This window comes from Paramisgurnus dabryanus, chromosome 3 (genome assembly GCF_030506205.2).
Source record: "Paramisgurnus dabryanus chromosome 3, PD_genome_1.1, whole genome shotgun sequence".
NCBI classification, from domain to species: Eukaryota; Metazoa; Chordata; class Actinopteri; order Cypriniformes; family Cobitidae; genus Paramisgurnus; species Paramisgurnus dabryanus.
This window is the reverse complement of record NC_133339.1, coordinates 1529627-1545259: the sequence shown is the minus strand read 5'-3', so window position 1 is coordinate 1545259 and position 15633 is coordinate 1529627. Positions and strand designations below refer to the sequence as shown.

Below are 15633 nucleotides of genomic sequence, written 5' to 3'. Positions count from 1 at the left end.
TCTGGTGTTACTCTCACTGTAACTCTGGGTAAAACTGAGTAAAGAAGAAAATGAAGTAATAACAATCTGAGTCACAGATCGATGCATCAACCTTCAACAACATGATGCAGCATGACATTTGGCAACATGTTACTCATAACTAACACACACATAAGATGATTCTGTCTTGATTTCCCCGTTTTACAACACTGACATTAAAGGGACACTTCACCGATTTGCATAGTTAGAACCCCAGTCATGTTTTTCAATGGTCGTGCATCATTCCTTTAGTTTCCCCTGAGACGGGAGAAATAAGTATTTCAGTGTTGCACTTCCTTTTTTCAATGATGTAAAATTTGTCATTTTGCGTCATTGAAAGAAGGAAGTGCTATATCTTTGTCGAGGGTGTAAGACTACAGATACTCATTCTTCATTTTCCAAGGTGGGGGCTATGGCTGGGACCCACTCACGCTACAGACCTATTACAGATCAGTGGGTGGGACTTACGAAAATATACAAACACAGACGTAAAAAAAACAATCAGCCGCCATCTTTATGCTATACTAACAGACGTTGTGGAGTGAGCCAGACTTTTTACAATAATAGCGGAAGGTAATCAATATGATATGAAGAAGGGTAATTTCGCAAGCGTGATGCTCTAATCCGCTGTTCATTGCACCTTTATGAGCCACAATACAGCAAAGAGCTGAGGCAGATGGAGGAACAAAAGCCCGAGGAGTAGGCTGGAGCCTGGGCTTTGGCTGCGTAGAGGAACCCGGGGAAGACAGCGGAAGGTAATCGATATGATATGGAAGAGGGTGATTTCGCAAGCTTGATGCTCTAATCCGCTTTTTATTATATAAATTATGGTAAAATAAATGACCCAAAGGTTGCCTAAAATGATCCAATCACATTCATTACTGACCTTTAACAGAGAGAGTCACATGATCACTGTACTGTGAGAATGAGGGTCGTCCATCTCTCTCTCCTCTACACCAGAACTCATCCTGATCTGATGGTGATCTGATGGTGTAAATGTTTCCCCCAAACACTGAAGTCCCAGTTCTGCCTTTATACCACACATATCTCCAGTTTAATGATCTGTACTGATTCTCTATCTCACACTTCAGAGTGACTGTCTCTCCAGTGAACACAGGACTGTCTGGTGTTACTTTCACTGTAACTCTGGGTAAAGCTGAGGAAAGAAGAAAATGAAGTTATAACAATCTGAGTCACAGATCAATGCATCAACCTTCAACAACATTGATGAAGCATGACCTTTGGCAACATGTTACTCATAACTAACACACACATAAGATGATTCTGTCTTGATTTCCCCGTTTTACAACACTGACATTAAAGGGACACTTCACCAATTTGCATAGTTAGAACCCCAGTCATGTTTTTGAATGGTCGTGCATCATTCCTTTAGTTTCCCCTGAGACGGGAGAAATAAATATTTCAGTGTTGCACTTCCTTTTTTCAATGATGTAAAAATCGTCATTTTGCGTCATTGAAAGAAGGAAGTGCTATATCTTTGTCGAGGGTGTAAGACTACAGACACTCATTCCTCATTTTTCCAAGGTGGGGGCTATGGCTGGGACCCACTCACGCTACAGACCTATTACAGATCAGTGGGTGGGACTTATGAAAATATACAAACACGGATAAAAAAATGATCAGCCACCATCTTTATGCTAAGCTAACTTTATGCTAGAGCTTGATGCTCTAATCCGCTGTTTATTGCACCTTATGAGCCACAATACAGAAAAGGGCTGAGGCAGAGGAGCCTGGTGAAGACGCCACAACCATCGGCCTCTGCTGCGTAGAGAAGCCCGGATTGGCTAGAGCTTGAACGTACTAGTGGCTGTACTCTCGCTGTGTGCTTTCTTTATAACATTTCCGCATCAAATCAGGATATGGAAGTTTATTCTGTGAATGTTCCCGGACACTGCAAATGTTTATTTCAAAGACGTGTTTCGCTTACGAGCACAAGCTCCAAGCCCCTGAGCCTGAGTCTGTGGAGATATTGTGCAGTGGACGCGTTTCGTTTGTGTGGAGGATGCAGGGATAAACAGACGTCTGACAATAAAGTGAGTGCTTCTATTTTCTTTGTTATACTAACGTGGCATTTTTTTACACAATGGCATATCTGAGCGGTGTTTTATATGTCTATATTGTGAAAGCAATGATATAACACAGATGTAATTACAGTAAACAACAGACAAAAAGACAATTGGTAAAACTAAATAAACATTTAATATGCATACCCTTTTTTTAAGTACTTGAAAAGACATTTGTACTGCGGATCTGACACCTCACGTTACTGTTTGAATAGGACTTTGCTACCCACCAGACCAGAGTGTTATTACTAATGTGGCATTAATATACACAATAGCATATCTGAGCGGTGTTCCGATTAATGGGAGTGGCTTGCAGAGCTGTGCATTGTGGAATTTATAGTTTTTCATACAAATGTGCCCTAAAGTCACGTTCTTTTTTTTCTCGGTCAAATAGGCACAAAATTCTAAATTTATGTTACATTTCGACTACAAATATAACCCACTTTCAATAAAGATTAATGTTTTTATCACCGAAATGGCCCTTTAAACATTCCATTTCAGTGACTCTATTGATAGTGAGATAGTGAGAGTCTCTGTTTACCATGTAATGCTTAGAGGTAAAAACAACAGTATCACATTTATATCACAAATATCTACAGTTTAATGATCTTTACTGGTCGTCTATCTCTAACTTCAGTCTCTCCAGTGAACACAGATGTTTCTTTATGTATTAGATAAGTTATAAGTAGCTCTTGTGAAATTCAACTTTTAATAAATTTGATATTTTAATGTTTATCTTGATATTTAAAATGTTAATCATATTTGATGGTTAAATTCTCTTGTACATGTTGCATAGGACAGGTTCCTCTTGTAGAAGTGATTTAACCTCCTGAATATAAACTACAGGTTAAACTAAAGTTTGTCATTGTGAGTTGAATATGACTGTATATTGTGATTGATGATGATAAACAGATTCACCTGAAACTGTCAGTGTAACTGCATTACTGATGTGTAAGGATTGTGGTCCACTGATTAGGGATTACAGGATTTAAAGTGATAACTGTAACTGCCCCTCATCCAGTGTCTTAGGAAATAATAAATACTTACTATTTACTATTACTGTTATTGGATTACTGTATTTTGTGTAAACCTGAGGGTTTCCTCTTCTGGGTCTGCACTTGTACTCTCCTCCATCAGAGACTCGCACAGATGTGATAGTTTTAGTTCCTGTAGTTTCAATGGATTCAGTGTTTGATGGTGTGATAAAGTGAAACTCCCATCCAGTGGACTGATGAACCTCACAGGTCAGAGTAACTGTGTCTCCAATGAACACAGACGTCTGTGGCTGCACAGTCAGAGTTGGTGTTATATCTGAAGAAAAGAAGTTGTATAACTTTATCAACACGATCTTGTTGCTGTAGGTTATAAATCATCAACAGTGTATTTTTTATTTTACAGATAAATGTTTATAATTCATTTGACTGATGTGTGTGTGGATTTAAATAACAAAATTCAATGGTGGCTGACTTTAAAATAAAGGAACTAAATTGGTTAAAATGTTTTATTGAATCTTTTTCATTTAAATGTACATCCATTAAAATATATTTATAATCAAAATACTGCTAAATAAGCTTTTTTTCTGCACAATTTAAAACATGGAAAATTATTCAGGACAATGTATTGATTCATTGACAATTGTATTGTCTTAGATAATTTGCCCCATTTAAACCAAAGCACTAAAGGCCGGGGTATACTTTTTTCCGCGTCCGGCTCGCGCGCGCACGCGTCCGCGGCTGCCCGCGGGTAAATGCGGATGGCCGCGTTTGAAACTATACGAAACTATACGCAATGCAAATGATTTCTTATTCTTATGCATCAGGGCAGCACTGATTTGGTGACATTTACAGTACATTAAAACATTAGGATAGGTGAAGAAAAGTATCCGATCCACCATTGCAAACACAGTTTAGAACAAACAACAAGACAACAAAGAACAAGAATCAAACATTATGGTAACAAACATGTTCCACAGCTTTCTGTTCTTGGAATTAAACAGCAACAATGTTGACGTTGTCATTTAAAAAGGAAATAAACAGTTTATTTTTGTATCACTTACATACACCGGTAGGCTAATCTAAAGGTCTGATTCAAATAAAAACATTTGACAATCTTTTAAAACAATTGTTGATTAACAGATCAGAAAATAATGTGACAGGAAATATCGCAAAGCTCAGATATTGTGATATAATGAACAAGATGTGTCAACGCATTTATCATGAAGCGCCACCATGTGTCCGTTCATTCACTGTCCTTTGTCTGACTGTAGCGCGCGTGACAGAGGAGAAGCACATACGAGCATCGGTAGCTGTCACCGGTGCTGTTAATAATCTTTTTGAGCCGCCAAACTCACTTTGTTGAGACGTTATAATAAACGCATCTTTGAATAGCGTCACCACGCTCGCAGTATGTGTTTCTCATAATTTAGCCAGACGTTTAATTGTAAAAAAAACATATTTAAACCTCCTCATATGCAAGTTTAAAGTTAATCCCTCACTGAGATTTAAAACAAAGTTTAAAGTAATGGAGCAACAGGATTAAAGATAATCTAGGTTTACTGTAAAATTTAAACTTGAATCAAAATGGCAGTTTAAATGAAAACCTGATTATTTTTAAACAGGTTTAAAGTTTGGTGCAACATAATTATTAAATAAGCGTTGATTTAAACCAGATTAGGCCTAATCCTTGTTGGTGCAACCCACCCAAAGTGTATAATGTGAGTATAAATTCTTACCATTTACTGTCACTGTTATTGGTTCACTGTATTGTGTATAAACCTGAGGGTTTTCTTTTCTTCTGGCTCTGCATTTGTACTCTCCTCCATCAGAGACTTGCACAGATCTGATTCTTTTAGTTCCTGTAGTTTCAGTGAATTCAGTGTTTGAAGGGTTTATGAAGATAAACTCCCATCCAGTGGACTGATGAACCTCACAGATCAGAGTAACTGAGTCTCCAATAAACACAGACGTCTGTGGCTGCACAGTCAGAGTTGGTTTTACATCTGTCGATATAAAATCATTAAGAGTTGTGAAAGTTTTTAACAAGATTTTATTAATGTTACTGCTAAATCATCATTATTGCATTTGTATATCTGAAATAAACCATATAACTTCAGGTTATCAGGTTGTTCAGAGAACGTTAAGGCCATCGAGGTGTTTTGGGTGGTGGCATATTTGTTGACGGTGAGTTTATACCAAACATTTAGAATTAGATGAGCTATAAATGCTTGCAGAAGAATATGTGCTGCATCTGAAAGTTTAGGCAGTTAACTTATTGACTCTTAAAGTGAAAGATTTATGGTCTATAACTGTAATTTCCACTCTTCCAGTTAAATAATAATGTGAGTATAATTGCTTACCCTGTACTGTCACTGTTACTGAGTCACTGTATTGGGTGTAAACCTGAGGGTTTTCTCTTCTTCTGGCTCTGCACTTGTACTCTCCTCTATCAGACACTCGCACAGATCTGATTGTTTTAGTTCCTGTAGTTTCAGTGGATTCAGTGTTTGATGGTGTGATAAAGATAAACTCCCATCCAGTGGACTGATGAACCTCACAGATCAGAGTTACTGTGTCTCCAATGAACACAGACATCTGTGGCTCCACAGTCAGAGTTGGTGTTATATCTGTTAATATAAAATCATTGGGAGTTGTTAGTTTTTTAACAATATTTTGTTACTGTAACTGGTAAACAATCATTAGTGCATTTTTATTTCACAGAGAAACCTGATAACGTGAGGATGTTAGGGGCATCAAGGTGTTTTCTTGAAGGTGAGTTTATACCAAAGATTTAGAATGAGATGAGCTTACTTGTAACGGCTTGCAGAAGAATATGTGCTGCGTCCGAAAGTTTAAGCTTAATGACTGGTTCGGTTCGGCCATTCGTCCATACTATCAGAGCACTGAAACCGAACATTTTTGAACACCTCTGCCAGGGTGAGGATTTTAAGAAACGCCGGCTGCAGCATTGTTGTGTAGACAGTAAAACCGGGGGTTTTGCATGTGACATCAGAGTGTGCAACGTTATCCGCTGTGTTTGACGTCAGAGGTTATATCGCCGCCTGCTGATATGGCATGTTCTTGACAGCACTTGATATCGTGTTTTTGCTTTTTTATGTGGACAGAGATTTCTTTTAAACCGAGCATGTATGCTGTTGATGGGATTTATTTGGAAGAAAAACTAAATAACCGTGTACGTTTGGACTAGGCTAGGATTCCCCAAATCTTACCCTGGAGGGCTGGAGCACTGCAGAGATTAGGTGTGTTCGACATCGGCTGTGGCTGGATGTAACCGATCGGCGAGATTAGCCGCGTGCAGGCGGGGAGGAGCTGAAAACGGAGACGTGAAGTCGGACGCGCTGTGGTTCCCGTAGTTTGCTGCATTTACGTCAGGCATGGCTGATCACGTGCCGTTTGCTTGCTTAATCGCATTAAACATGATTTGTAAGATGTAAACTACATAAAAAGTGAATTATACTGTTTTGAATGTCCGTGTATGAGCATGAGTGGAACTGAAGAGGCTTACAGCATCTGTTTTTACAAGAATAAAGTTTAACAGAAGCATAAATTATTTAAATACCAATGTAGTGGGGTCTACGTTTTTGTATCCATTTTATTTTGATGAAGATGACACAATATAACATCGCGACTACATGAAAAGAGCTTTAACTGTTATAAAAATACAGATTTGTGAGCATTTGTGGAACTGAGGGCGTGAAAATACACACGAAACACACGTGATTGTTGTCATGTGGTGAATCCGACCAATCTTGAAACAGCTGTGTCGTCATTACAGCCCGTGCAGCTCCTCTTCGGGAACTGCGCTGGCTAACTCAGGCGGCTGATCTCGAACCGCTCTCGCGGTACTTAAAAACCATATGACACAGTCACGTGCCTGCAGCGCCAGCTTAAGTCGGACAGAAATACTAACCGGAATGCACTGCTTCAAGTCAGCCGCCGATCGGTCTGCGCAGCGCCGTATGAAGTCGAACACACCTATTAGCTCCAACCCTGGTCAAACACACCTGAGCAAGCTAATCAAGTCTTCATGATCACTAAAAAAAATCACAGGTGGGTAAGTTTGATTAGGGTTGGACCTAAACTCTGGCCCTCCAGGGTAAGATTTGGGGAGCCCTGAACTAGGCCTTAGTCTGCCTGCTTTCCATCCTGGTCCTGTGTTGCTCCGCCCCCTTGTTTGTTGCCACTGACATTAATTCATACTCCACCCACTACCTGTCTGTTACCATAGTGATTCATTGTGTCTGTTCTGTGATTGGTTCTTGTAGTGTTTAAATACCCTGTCTGTTCATTGCCTGTGTTTGTGGGTCATGTTTTCTCTCTTTGATGTTCTGCTATGTGTTCCTACCGTGTGCTTTGTTCCTGTTTTGGATTTATTAATAAAACCTTTAAAAACTGCAGTTGGATCCGCCACCTTGTCTTGCCTTGCCTACCTGAAACAATTACACTGACAACAATGAATATTAGCTACTAAAAAAACACAGATGTTTAGCTCTTAAAAAAAATTTGTCAATAGTAACAAAAGTAGCTAAGCTAGCTAATGTTAGACTTCATGCTAGATTTGGCTAATGTTTTTTTTCCTTTCTTTTATACAAAAAAGCACTAACAACAGATCTAGCATCTGTTTGGATGAACCTACTGTAGCTTCACATCTGTACTGCCCCAAGAGTGCCAGGCATTGCTTTCCCGGTGAAATGCACGCATCTTTCTATTGACTCTCTGCACTGCAGCTGAACCAATCACATTCATATCTGTGTTCAATATAGAGCAACACCCACTGCTTACAATCCAACAATTTACAGATAAAAAAATCTTAATATATTACCTTCAGTTTGTTCAGAGTGGATGTTTGATATCAGCACTGTGAAGAAACAAGGGAAACACATATTGTCCTGGTTTCACAGACAAGGATTAGCCAAAGCCAGGATTAGTCCTTAGTTAAATTAAGACGTTTAAGTATCTTTTATAAACATGCCTTAGATAAAGACGTTACTGGTGTGTATCTTGAGACAAATCAATACCCTGGCATATTTTAAGATCTGTCAGTGCAAGATATTTTCAGAAGCTCAAACATGTTTTAGTCCTTATGTCTTGTCTGTAAAACCAGGGATTACAGTTTAAACAGAAATAAAACAAACAAATAAAGGAATAAAACAACCTTCTCACAGCGATAGAAGTAATACAGTCTAGTATAATATATTAATTTAATATATGTGGATTCTATCAAGAAGAACATTTGAAGCGTTTTATTCTGATTTATATGTGGAATTGAGTCTCCTATCTATCTGACATGAGCGTTTATCAAAAGGGAATTTGTCTTTGTTCCCAGATTTCCTGAGAATTTTTATGTAAGCACTGATCGCATTGTGATTGCCATTCATTTAAATTAGTTTAAATATATTAAGCTTTACACATAGACAGATTATAGTATTTATTTAAAAAAATTCATTTGTTTTCCTTCATTTGAGATGAAGACACATCATGTATCAGTCTTTATTTTTACAACAAATGTCAATGCAAAAAAAAACAAATGATACAAATACCTGAGATTTAAATCTCAATCCCTGCGCTCTGCCACAGAGCGAAGGCTTGTCCATTACCTCACTTCCTAATAACGGACTTACTATCTTTCTTTAGTTACCTTTATCTTTATCTCTTTCTCTATTTACCTTCCTCTACATATCTAAAAAAAAATTAATAAAAAAAATACTAACAAACCCTTGGCTATGTATATTGTGTTGGACTTTCCAGTGCGCCATAGAATCCATAGAAGGAAGATAATACTCACAGAGAACTAGAGGAAGAGAAATCAACCCCATACTGATCTACTGATGACTGACACTTAAACACTTGAGACTTCCAAAACAATGAAAATTACAGGAAAACCTTTAGGAACATAAAGTCAGAAGAAAGACATAAATGCATTTTATACTATAATGGTACATGTTTGGTAAAATGTAACATTGAATTTGTTTCCTATAGAATTTTTTTTCTCTCTTTATCACACAGCATACAAATGTTCATTTTAAACATCATTGGTTTGTCACCATAACCACATAATACTTTTATTTGTATAATTTATTTAACTTATTTTTCATCTTTTCTGCTGTTAATGTGATCATATTTGTAACTTTATGCTGCAAATAACAAATACAATGCACGTTGTTGTCAATTGCTGTTTCTCACACGCTGCTAATAACACGGAGCTGAAGTGAAAGTGAAACCAAAACCACAATGATGTCATCTCAATCTGTTTAACCGCCTACACTGATTTTCTTTATAAGATTTTATACATTCATAACAAACAAAAACAACAAGCGACCTACATCTTCTACAGAGACGTGACAAAATTACCTAAGAGAGCTACGAAACATTGGAAAAACATCTGCTTGACCACAACTAGACCAAAACATTACAAACCGTCTAAAATAACGGTTTCATATCTCAGTATTTACCTGTGATGGCAAAGCCTTAGTTTCAGCAGCCATTAATTCAGTCAAGATCAATCAAGAAAACAATCCCTCAGTTGTATTCGTATGGACTGGTCTGGTACAAGAGTAAACATTTGTTATCTTATGTGGCGAGATAAAAGAAAAGATGCGTCAGGCCACAGTGTGGTGTTTATTTGAAGTTCGACTTCACGTTGTGCTGCGCAGACCAATCGATGACATCATAGTACCGCGAGAGCGATTTAAAAGCATACGGTGGATTCGCTTCCGCGATACCTCACTGTCACAGGCTGATCGTTCTGCGCATCGCTGTAGGAATTTGAGGTGCGGCTTGCCCCGCCTGAAATTTAGACGAGAGCAGACGGCTGCAGTGAGGGAATAAAAAATTAAGGCGGACACCACTCTCGCAGTCCAGTCGACCAAGAGACAGAGATCGCGTTCGCCTATTTTATCGCGGATTAAAGAGATGCAACACCAATTAATGCAATTACTGTACATGAAGATGGTTATGGAGAATCAACGGTGAACTGTTAATTACTGGAAAAGGCTACTTAGTAAATAAGGCTAGTCTAGTGCTAATACAAATTATTTTCTATTGCGCGAAAACAGCTCATAATTTAGCATCAATAAAAAAGTTATTAAAATATAAATGTCATAAGTCAATAAAAAAATCCAAACGCACGCATTTGCTCAAAAAAAACCACAGCCTTTTATGTATTGCATTTTTAACATAATACATTAAAATATAACATGTTGTATTTTATTAAATAACCAAACTGTAAAATGTGGTACTAAATAGTTAGATTATAAGAAAACAAAAACACTTTTTATAGTCTTGTTGATATAGCACAGTCAGCAGTATAAACAAGTTCACTCATATGAAAATAACTTGTATTTCATTTTGACTTAGGCCCTTAGGTAATATCTCATTCATCTCATAACAAAATACATCAACTGATATAATTCAGGGGTGAAGTTAAAATATAAAATTGGTGAAGATAATTGTACACACTTCAAAGGTTGAAAGTGACAAACACATTTAAAGGTAGGGTAACAGATTTGATCCTGAAACATTTTTAGTTATGCTGGTTAAAAGTCTCCTCACATCCTGATAGCAATCACTGTGTAAAGTTGTTTAAATGTATTTGTAAAAATGTATGTCATCTGTGAAAGGCGTAGGACCAAAAAATGTTCAACAAATCATAGATTTCGGTCCGAACGGAAGTTTCCTTTTATGTCCCTCATACGTAAGCGTAATTTGAATTCCCACCGCGCAGCGAGTCCACGCAGATACCATACGTCATCGGCGCGTTCACGTGCGCTCTGTCTGTAAACAGCGAGAACACCAAACTTTTCTGCTGAATTGACAACCTACACAGGAGCGACAAAACTAAATGCATCTTTTATAACAACAACAGCAAAAACTGCCTGGATCAGCAAGAGCAAAAATCCAAATTAACATCAGTAACTTTAGTGCTTTACCACGAGATGCAAACAGCTACAGGAGGCAAAGGGTCTGAAAGGGTCGTTGCACTGTTTATTTTGGTAAGGTAGGTACGCGATATGTTTGTATTGAGATGGATTCAGATATTATACTTTGATGAAACGTTGTGTTGCTTATGAAATTTGTGTTCGTTTACGGATTAGCATAACGATATAGTTACTACGTCTACACAACCGAACGTGTGCTTAAACTAATTCTGATGTAAACCAGTTGATTATGTTGGTTATTTTGGAAGTGTTATTCACTTTGTACTGCAAAGTTTTCTCACTGGTGAATGAGATGTGACCGTCTGATCTGTGCGTGTTCATGTGTTTGGAAAGAGGCGTGACTTTGGAGAGCGATTTGATTTGAATGTGGGATCGGGATTTCATTGCTAGGCGGCTACCGTTAGCATTTTTCAAAATGTGTTGCCCTACCTTTAAATGTGGGAATGAATCCCCTAAAAAACAAGACTCACTACTGAAAATGCGATGATTGACACATTGATGATTGAGGTATAGCAAAGGTTCGTCCAACTCGCATGGTTACCATTAACTGCTTTTACCAAAATAATATTACAGCATTATGTTCTGCAATTATAATAAACCTATATCTGTCTTTTTTACGATTGCGGCGCTTAACCATTTATGGCTTTGGGTCATGAAGCAATGACGTTTTGGTGTTATTAAGATGGGAATGTGCCATTCCCAATATTTTGGCCTCTTAGATAAAGCATTTGGACTTATGTCAATTTAAATTATTTTTTTGCACGTACCTCTGTGATTTTCTCCACCATGCACAACAGACATACTGTACAGTATAAGACAAAATAATTTTGGTGACAACTAGAAATTCTATGTACTCCATTAAGCTGAATAAAACATCAAGACACAAGAGCATTCAGACATTTGTGCATTTATGATAAAGTATTAAAAAGATTATTCATGTATATTAGGTCAGGACTGAAAGTCAGGTCATCTTACATGCTGCACACAGACTTAACACGAAATGTTTATAAAAAATATCCTAACAAAAAACTCTATCATGCTATTAGACAATCAAAGATTAGCAAGCATTTACTCTAATGATGCATGTGAAGGTATAGGCTGATCATATTACTGGATTATTGATAAACGTACAGCCATTTTTTTCTTCTCATATTTTTTCCTCAAGCAACATCTGAAAAAAAAAATAATAGACTTAAAAGAATTGAATCCTTCAAAATTGTATTTTAACTTTGGATGCTGAAAGATGCTGTTTTCATTTTGTTTATTGTTTATTTATTTATCTCACCTTGATCTCTGCTCTTCTTCAGTTTAGAGTATACAGTGTCTTCCCTTTCACTGTTAATTCCTAAAAATGCCAAGAGTTCAGAAAAGTAGTTAAAGAACACATTTATTTTCTTTTACTTGTTATTTTATTAGTATGTATGTTTTCTCATTTTTACATAACTTTGAAATACCCCTGTGGATAAACTGTGCTATACAAACAAACTTGCCTTTAGACCTGTTCGAGTCGTGACTCACTCGGATCTTTAACCCGGATCTTTAAATTAACTCATGAGTCGCGAGTCTCTAGTGTCATTAACCCGGATCAGTTGAGTCCTACTACAATTCAATGTAAAACCATAAACAGCGCCACCACACACACAAACCTCTTTCAACATTATTGATGAGACTTCGCTCGCACTACAAATCCACTCGTAACCGGCTGATCTGCGCGAGAACTGACCCGAGATTCTCACTCAGAGCCGGAAACATTGCAAACTCGAGAGACCTGCGGATCTGCGCGAGCCGCGAATTGACCCGAGATTCTCACTCAGAGCCGGAAACATTGCAAACTCGAGAGACCCATGGATCCGCGCGAGCTGCGAACTGACCCGAGATTCTCACCCAGAGCCGGAAACCATGCGGACTCGAGAGACATGCGAATCTGCTCTGACTCGAGAGTCTCTCAACTCGTAACCGGCTGATCCGTAACCGACTGATCCGTAACCAGCTGATCCGCCGGCTGATCCGTAACCGGCTGATCTGCGCGAACTGTCTCTCCGGCTCTGAGGGCTACAATAGCAGGACAGTTTTATTCTATATTTTCTCTATATTATTATGCTATTGTTATTAGGCTTCTTTTTTAAATGGTTGACCATACACACCAAACCTAAAACCTATAAGCATGTTATTTCAGAAGTGAAAGGCTTTTGTTATGGATTTGCTTTTGAGGATACTTCAGTCGCTCTATAGATCCACTAACCGGCTCCGGCTGATCCACGCGAATCAGCCGGTTAGTGGATCTGTAGAGCAAGTCTCATGTCCATGGTCTGCGAGTCTGCAATGTTTCCGGCTCTGAGAATCTCGAGTCGCGTGGATCAGCTGGTTACAAGTGGGTCTGTACTGAGTTTCCTTGGCAATTTAGCAATACTGACTCAAATGACTCAAGTGAATCACACAACCCGGATCACTTTAGTGAGTGACTCACAATAACCCGGATCCTTAAAAGGAATCGAGTTTGCCAGGCTTACTTGCCTTGCCTACCTTTCTTTTCTTTCTCTCTTGTCTCCATTTCTTTCTTAGGTTCCAGTTCAATATTAGCATAGTTGAGATCAACTGATTCGCTTACATTGTCTATAATAAAGAATAAAGATATGATTACGTGTTTTCTCTTTTCGTCACGTTTATATGTGAACATGTATTAGCAATATATGAAGTCAATTCAATGAAAACATATAATTTAAATCAATATTTCATATGCTTATAAATGTATATTTTCCTATGTAAACGCTGCACCACAATGCGAGGCTATTGAGGGCATTTGCAAAGGTGTTGCTATGAGTGTTTTTAGCCTGTTGTTATGATGTGTGTGGGTTGTTGTGTAAAGTAGATTTCTGACACAAACTGACCAGTTTGCAGTGGAGTGTCTTCAGTCTGTGTTTGATCTGATGTCTGACTGATGTTCTGCTGTTGACTGACAGCTGAGGGAGACTGAGAGAGTTTTTTGTTTTTATAGCACCACACCAAGAAAAATATCAAAAACATGACGCTCAGTCCAAGACACAGACCAACAGTAAGACCAAGAGATGAAGATCCTGAGGCTGGAAAAGCATACATACATCCTTTTATAACCAGTGCATATGCAAATTGTGCAAAATTCAACTGTGCTTACAGGGGAGAGAGATCACCTCTGATTGAGATCCAGCTCTTTGGAGACTCTCCTCTCTCTGGGTGTTTACAGTAGTAGAAACCCTCATGTGACTTTGAGACTGTAGGGATGATCATCATGTCTCCTGTAGTCTGACTCTGCACCACTGATCCATCTTTATAAAATTTAGCTCTCATGTTAGAGGGGTTTTTATATCGATATAAACAGCGTAGAGTCAGAGGATCTCCTTCAGTCACAGGATGAACAGGACTGTCCAGAATCACATCAACATCTACACAACAGAAGAAATTAATGGTATTAAATTAGATCAAAGTTACATTGAAGTATACTGGGGAAAATAATATACTTGGGTGTGACTTAGGCATCTGTGCATCCTTGCACTGCCCTAGCAAACATTCAGAAAACCCTAGCAATCATAAACTACAGTCATGTATACTCACTGTGTACTGAGATATTAACAGGATGAAGTTTCTCTCCAGATTCAGACTGACACCAGTACACTCCAGTATCAGATGTGATGAGAGATCTGATTGTACATGTAGATGTTGTTCCTGTAGATCTCCAGTCTGATGATGAACAAGGTTTCAGTTTGTCTGTGTATCTTCTCACTGTCCATCCAGTAGAGTTACTGTGATCCTCACAGCTCAGAGAGAGAGATTCAGATGAGAAGTGTTGAGATCTGTTGGGTCTGATGATCAGAGAGACTGAAGGAGAAACACCTGAGACCTCTTTATAGGAGATAAATGAATGATGTAAGACATTGAGTTTAAGAGATTGTTGTTGTTTAGTTGTGTGTAATGAACTCACCAGTGATCCACAGTGTGTGTGTGTTACTGTACTCTGTGTGATAGACTGGATCTCCTCTCTCTGCTCTGCACATATAAACTCCTGTGTGCCTCACAGTCACTGAACTCACTGTGTAGATGCCTTTAGATCCTCCACTGCTGACTGACACCAGCTTATAATCAACATCTTTATTCACTGTAGAAAGGGTAAAATTTGGGTTAATCATTATCATTTAATATAGTGTCTTAATTTACAGTAAAAGAGACAGAGGGGAAATAGAATGAATGGAGATAATTTCATAATATTTTACAGTTGCATACAGTGCAAACTTGGACAATGAAACTGATACACAGGTCAATATATATTGAAGGATTCACAACTATATACTGTATGTGTGGTCTTGTGGCCAATCTTCACTAATTGCAAATTTCACCAGTAAAAGCAAAATGTGAGGACAGGACACAGGAACTGAGAAGAATGAGATATTACCAGCGAACCAGCTGATTGTCCAGCCTGTAGATGAACTTATAACCTCACACATCAGAGTCACTGAATCTCCTTCAGTCAACCACCGGTGTGGAGAAACACTTAAAACTGTCTGTGGTTTATCTGAAAGTGATCAATCTCTCATGAATAACATGTTA

General features: G+C 38.2%; 1 protein-coding gene across 1 annotated transcript in view; it reads right to left on the bottom strand.

The window, feature by feature from the left end:
• LOC135734082 (uncharacterized) overlaps positions 1 to 15633 on the bottom strand; it is a 40565-nt gene that overhangs the window by 22026 nt on the left and 2906 nt on the right. Inside the window, exons 5-15 of the mRNA XM_073813734.1 lie at positions 15453 to 15598; positions 15011 to 15161; positions 14644 to 14922; positions 14223 to 14474; positions 13944 to 14135; positions 13579 to 13668; positions 12341 to 12400; positions 9846 to 9904; positions 8904 to 8940; positions 7941 to 7976; positions 4834 to 5100 (exon numbers count right to left, since the gene is read on the bottom strand). Of these exons, the coding sequence (XP_073669835.1) occupies positions 4834 to 5100; positions 7941 to 7976; positions 8904 to 8940; positions 9846 to 9904; positions 12341 to 12400; positions 13579 to 13668; positions 13944 to 14135; positions 14223 to 14474; positions 14644 to 14922; positions 15011 to 15161; positions 15453 to 15598 (1569 nt within the window). The remainder of the gene's footprint in view (positions 1 to 4833; positions 5101 to 7940; positions 7977 to 8903; positions 8941 to 9845; positions 9905 to 12340; positions 12401 to 13578; positions 13669 to 13943; positions 14136 to 14222; positions 14475 to 14643; positions 14923 to 15010; positions 15162 to 15452; positions 15599 to 15633) is intronic.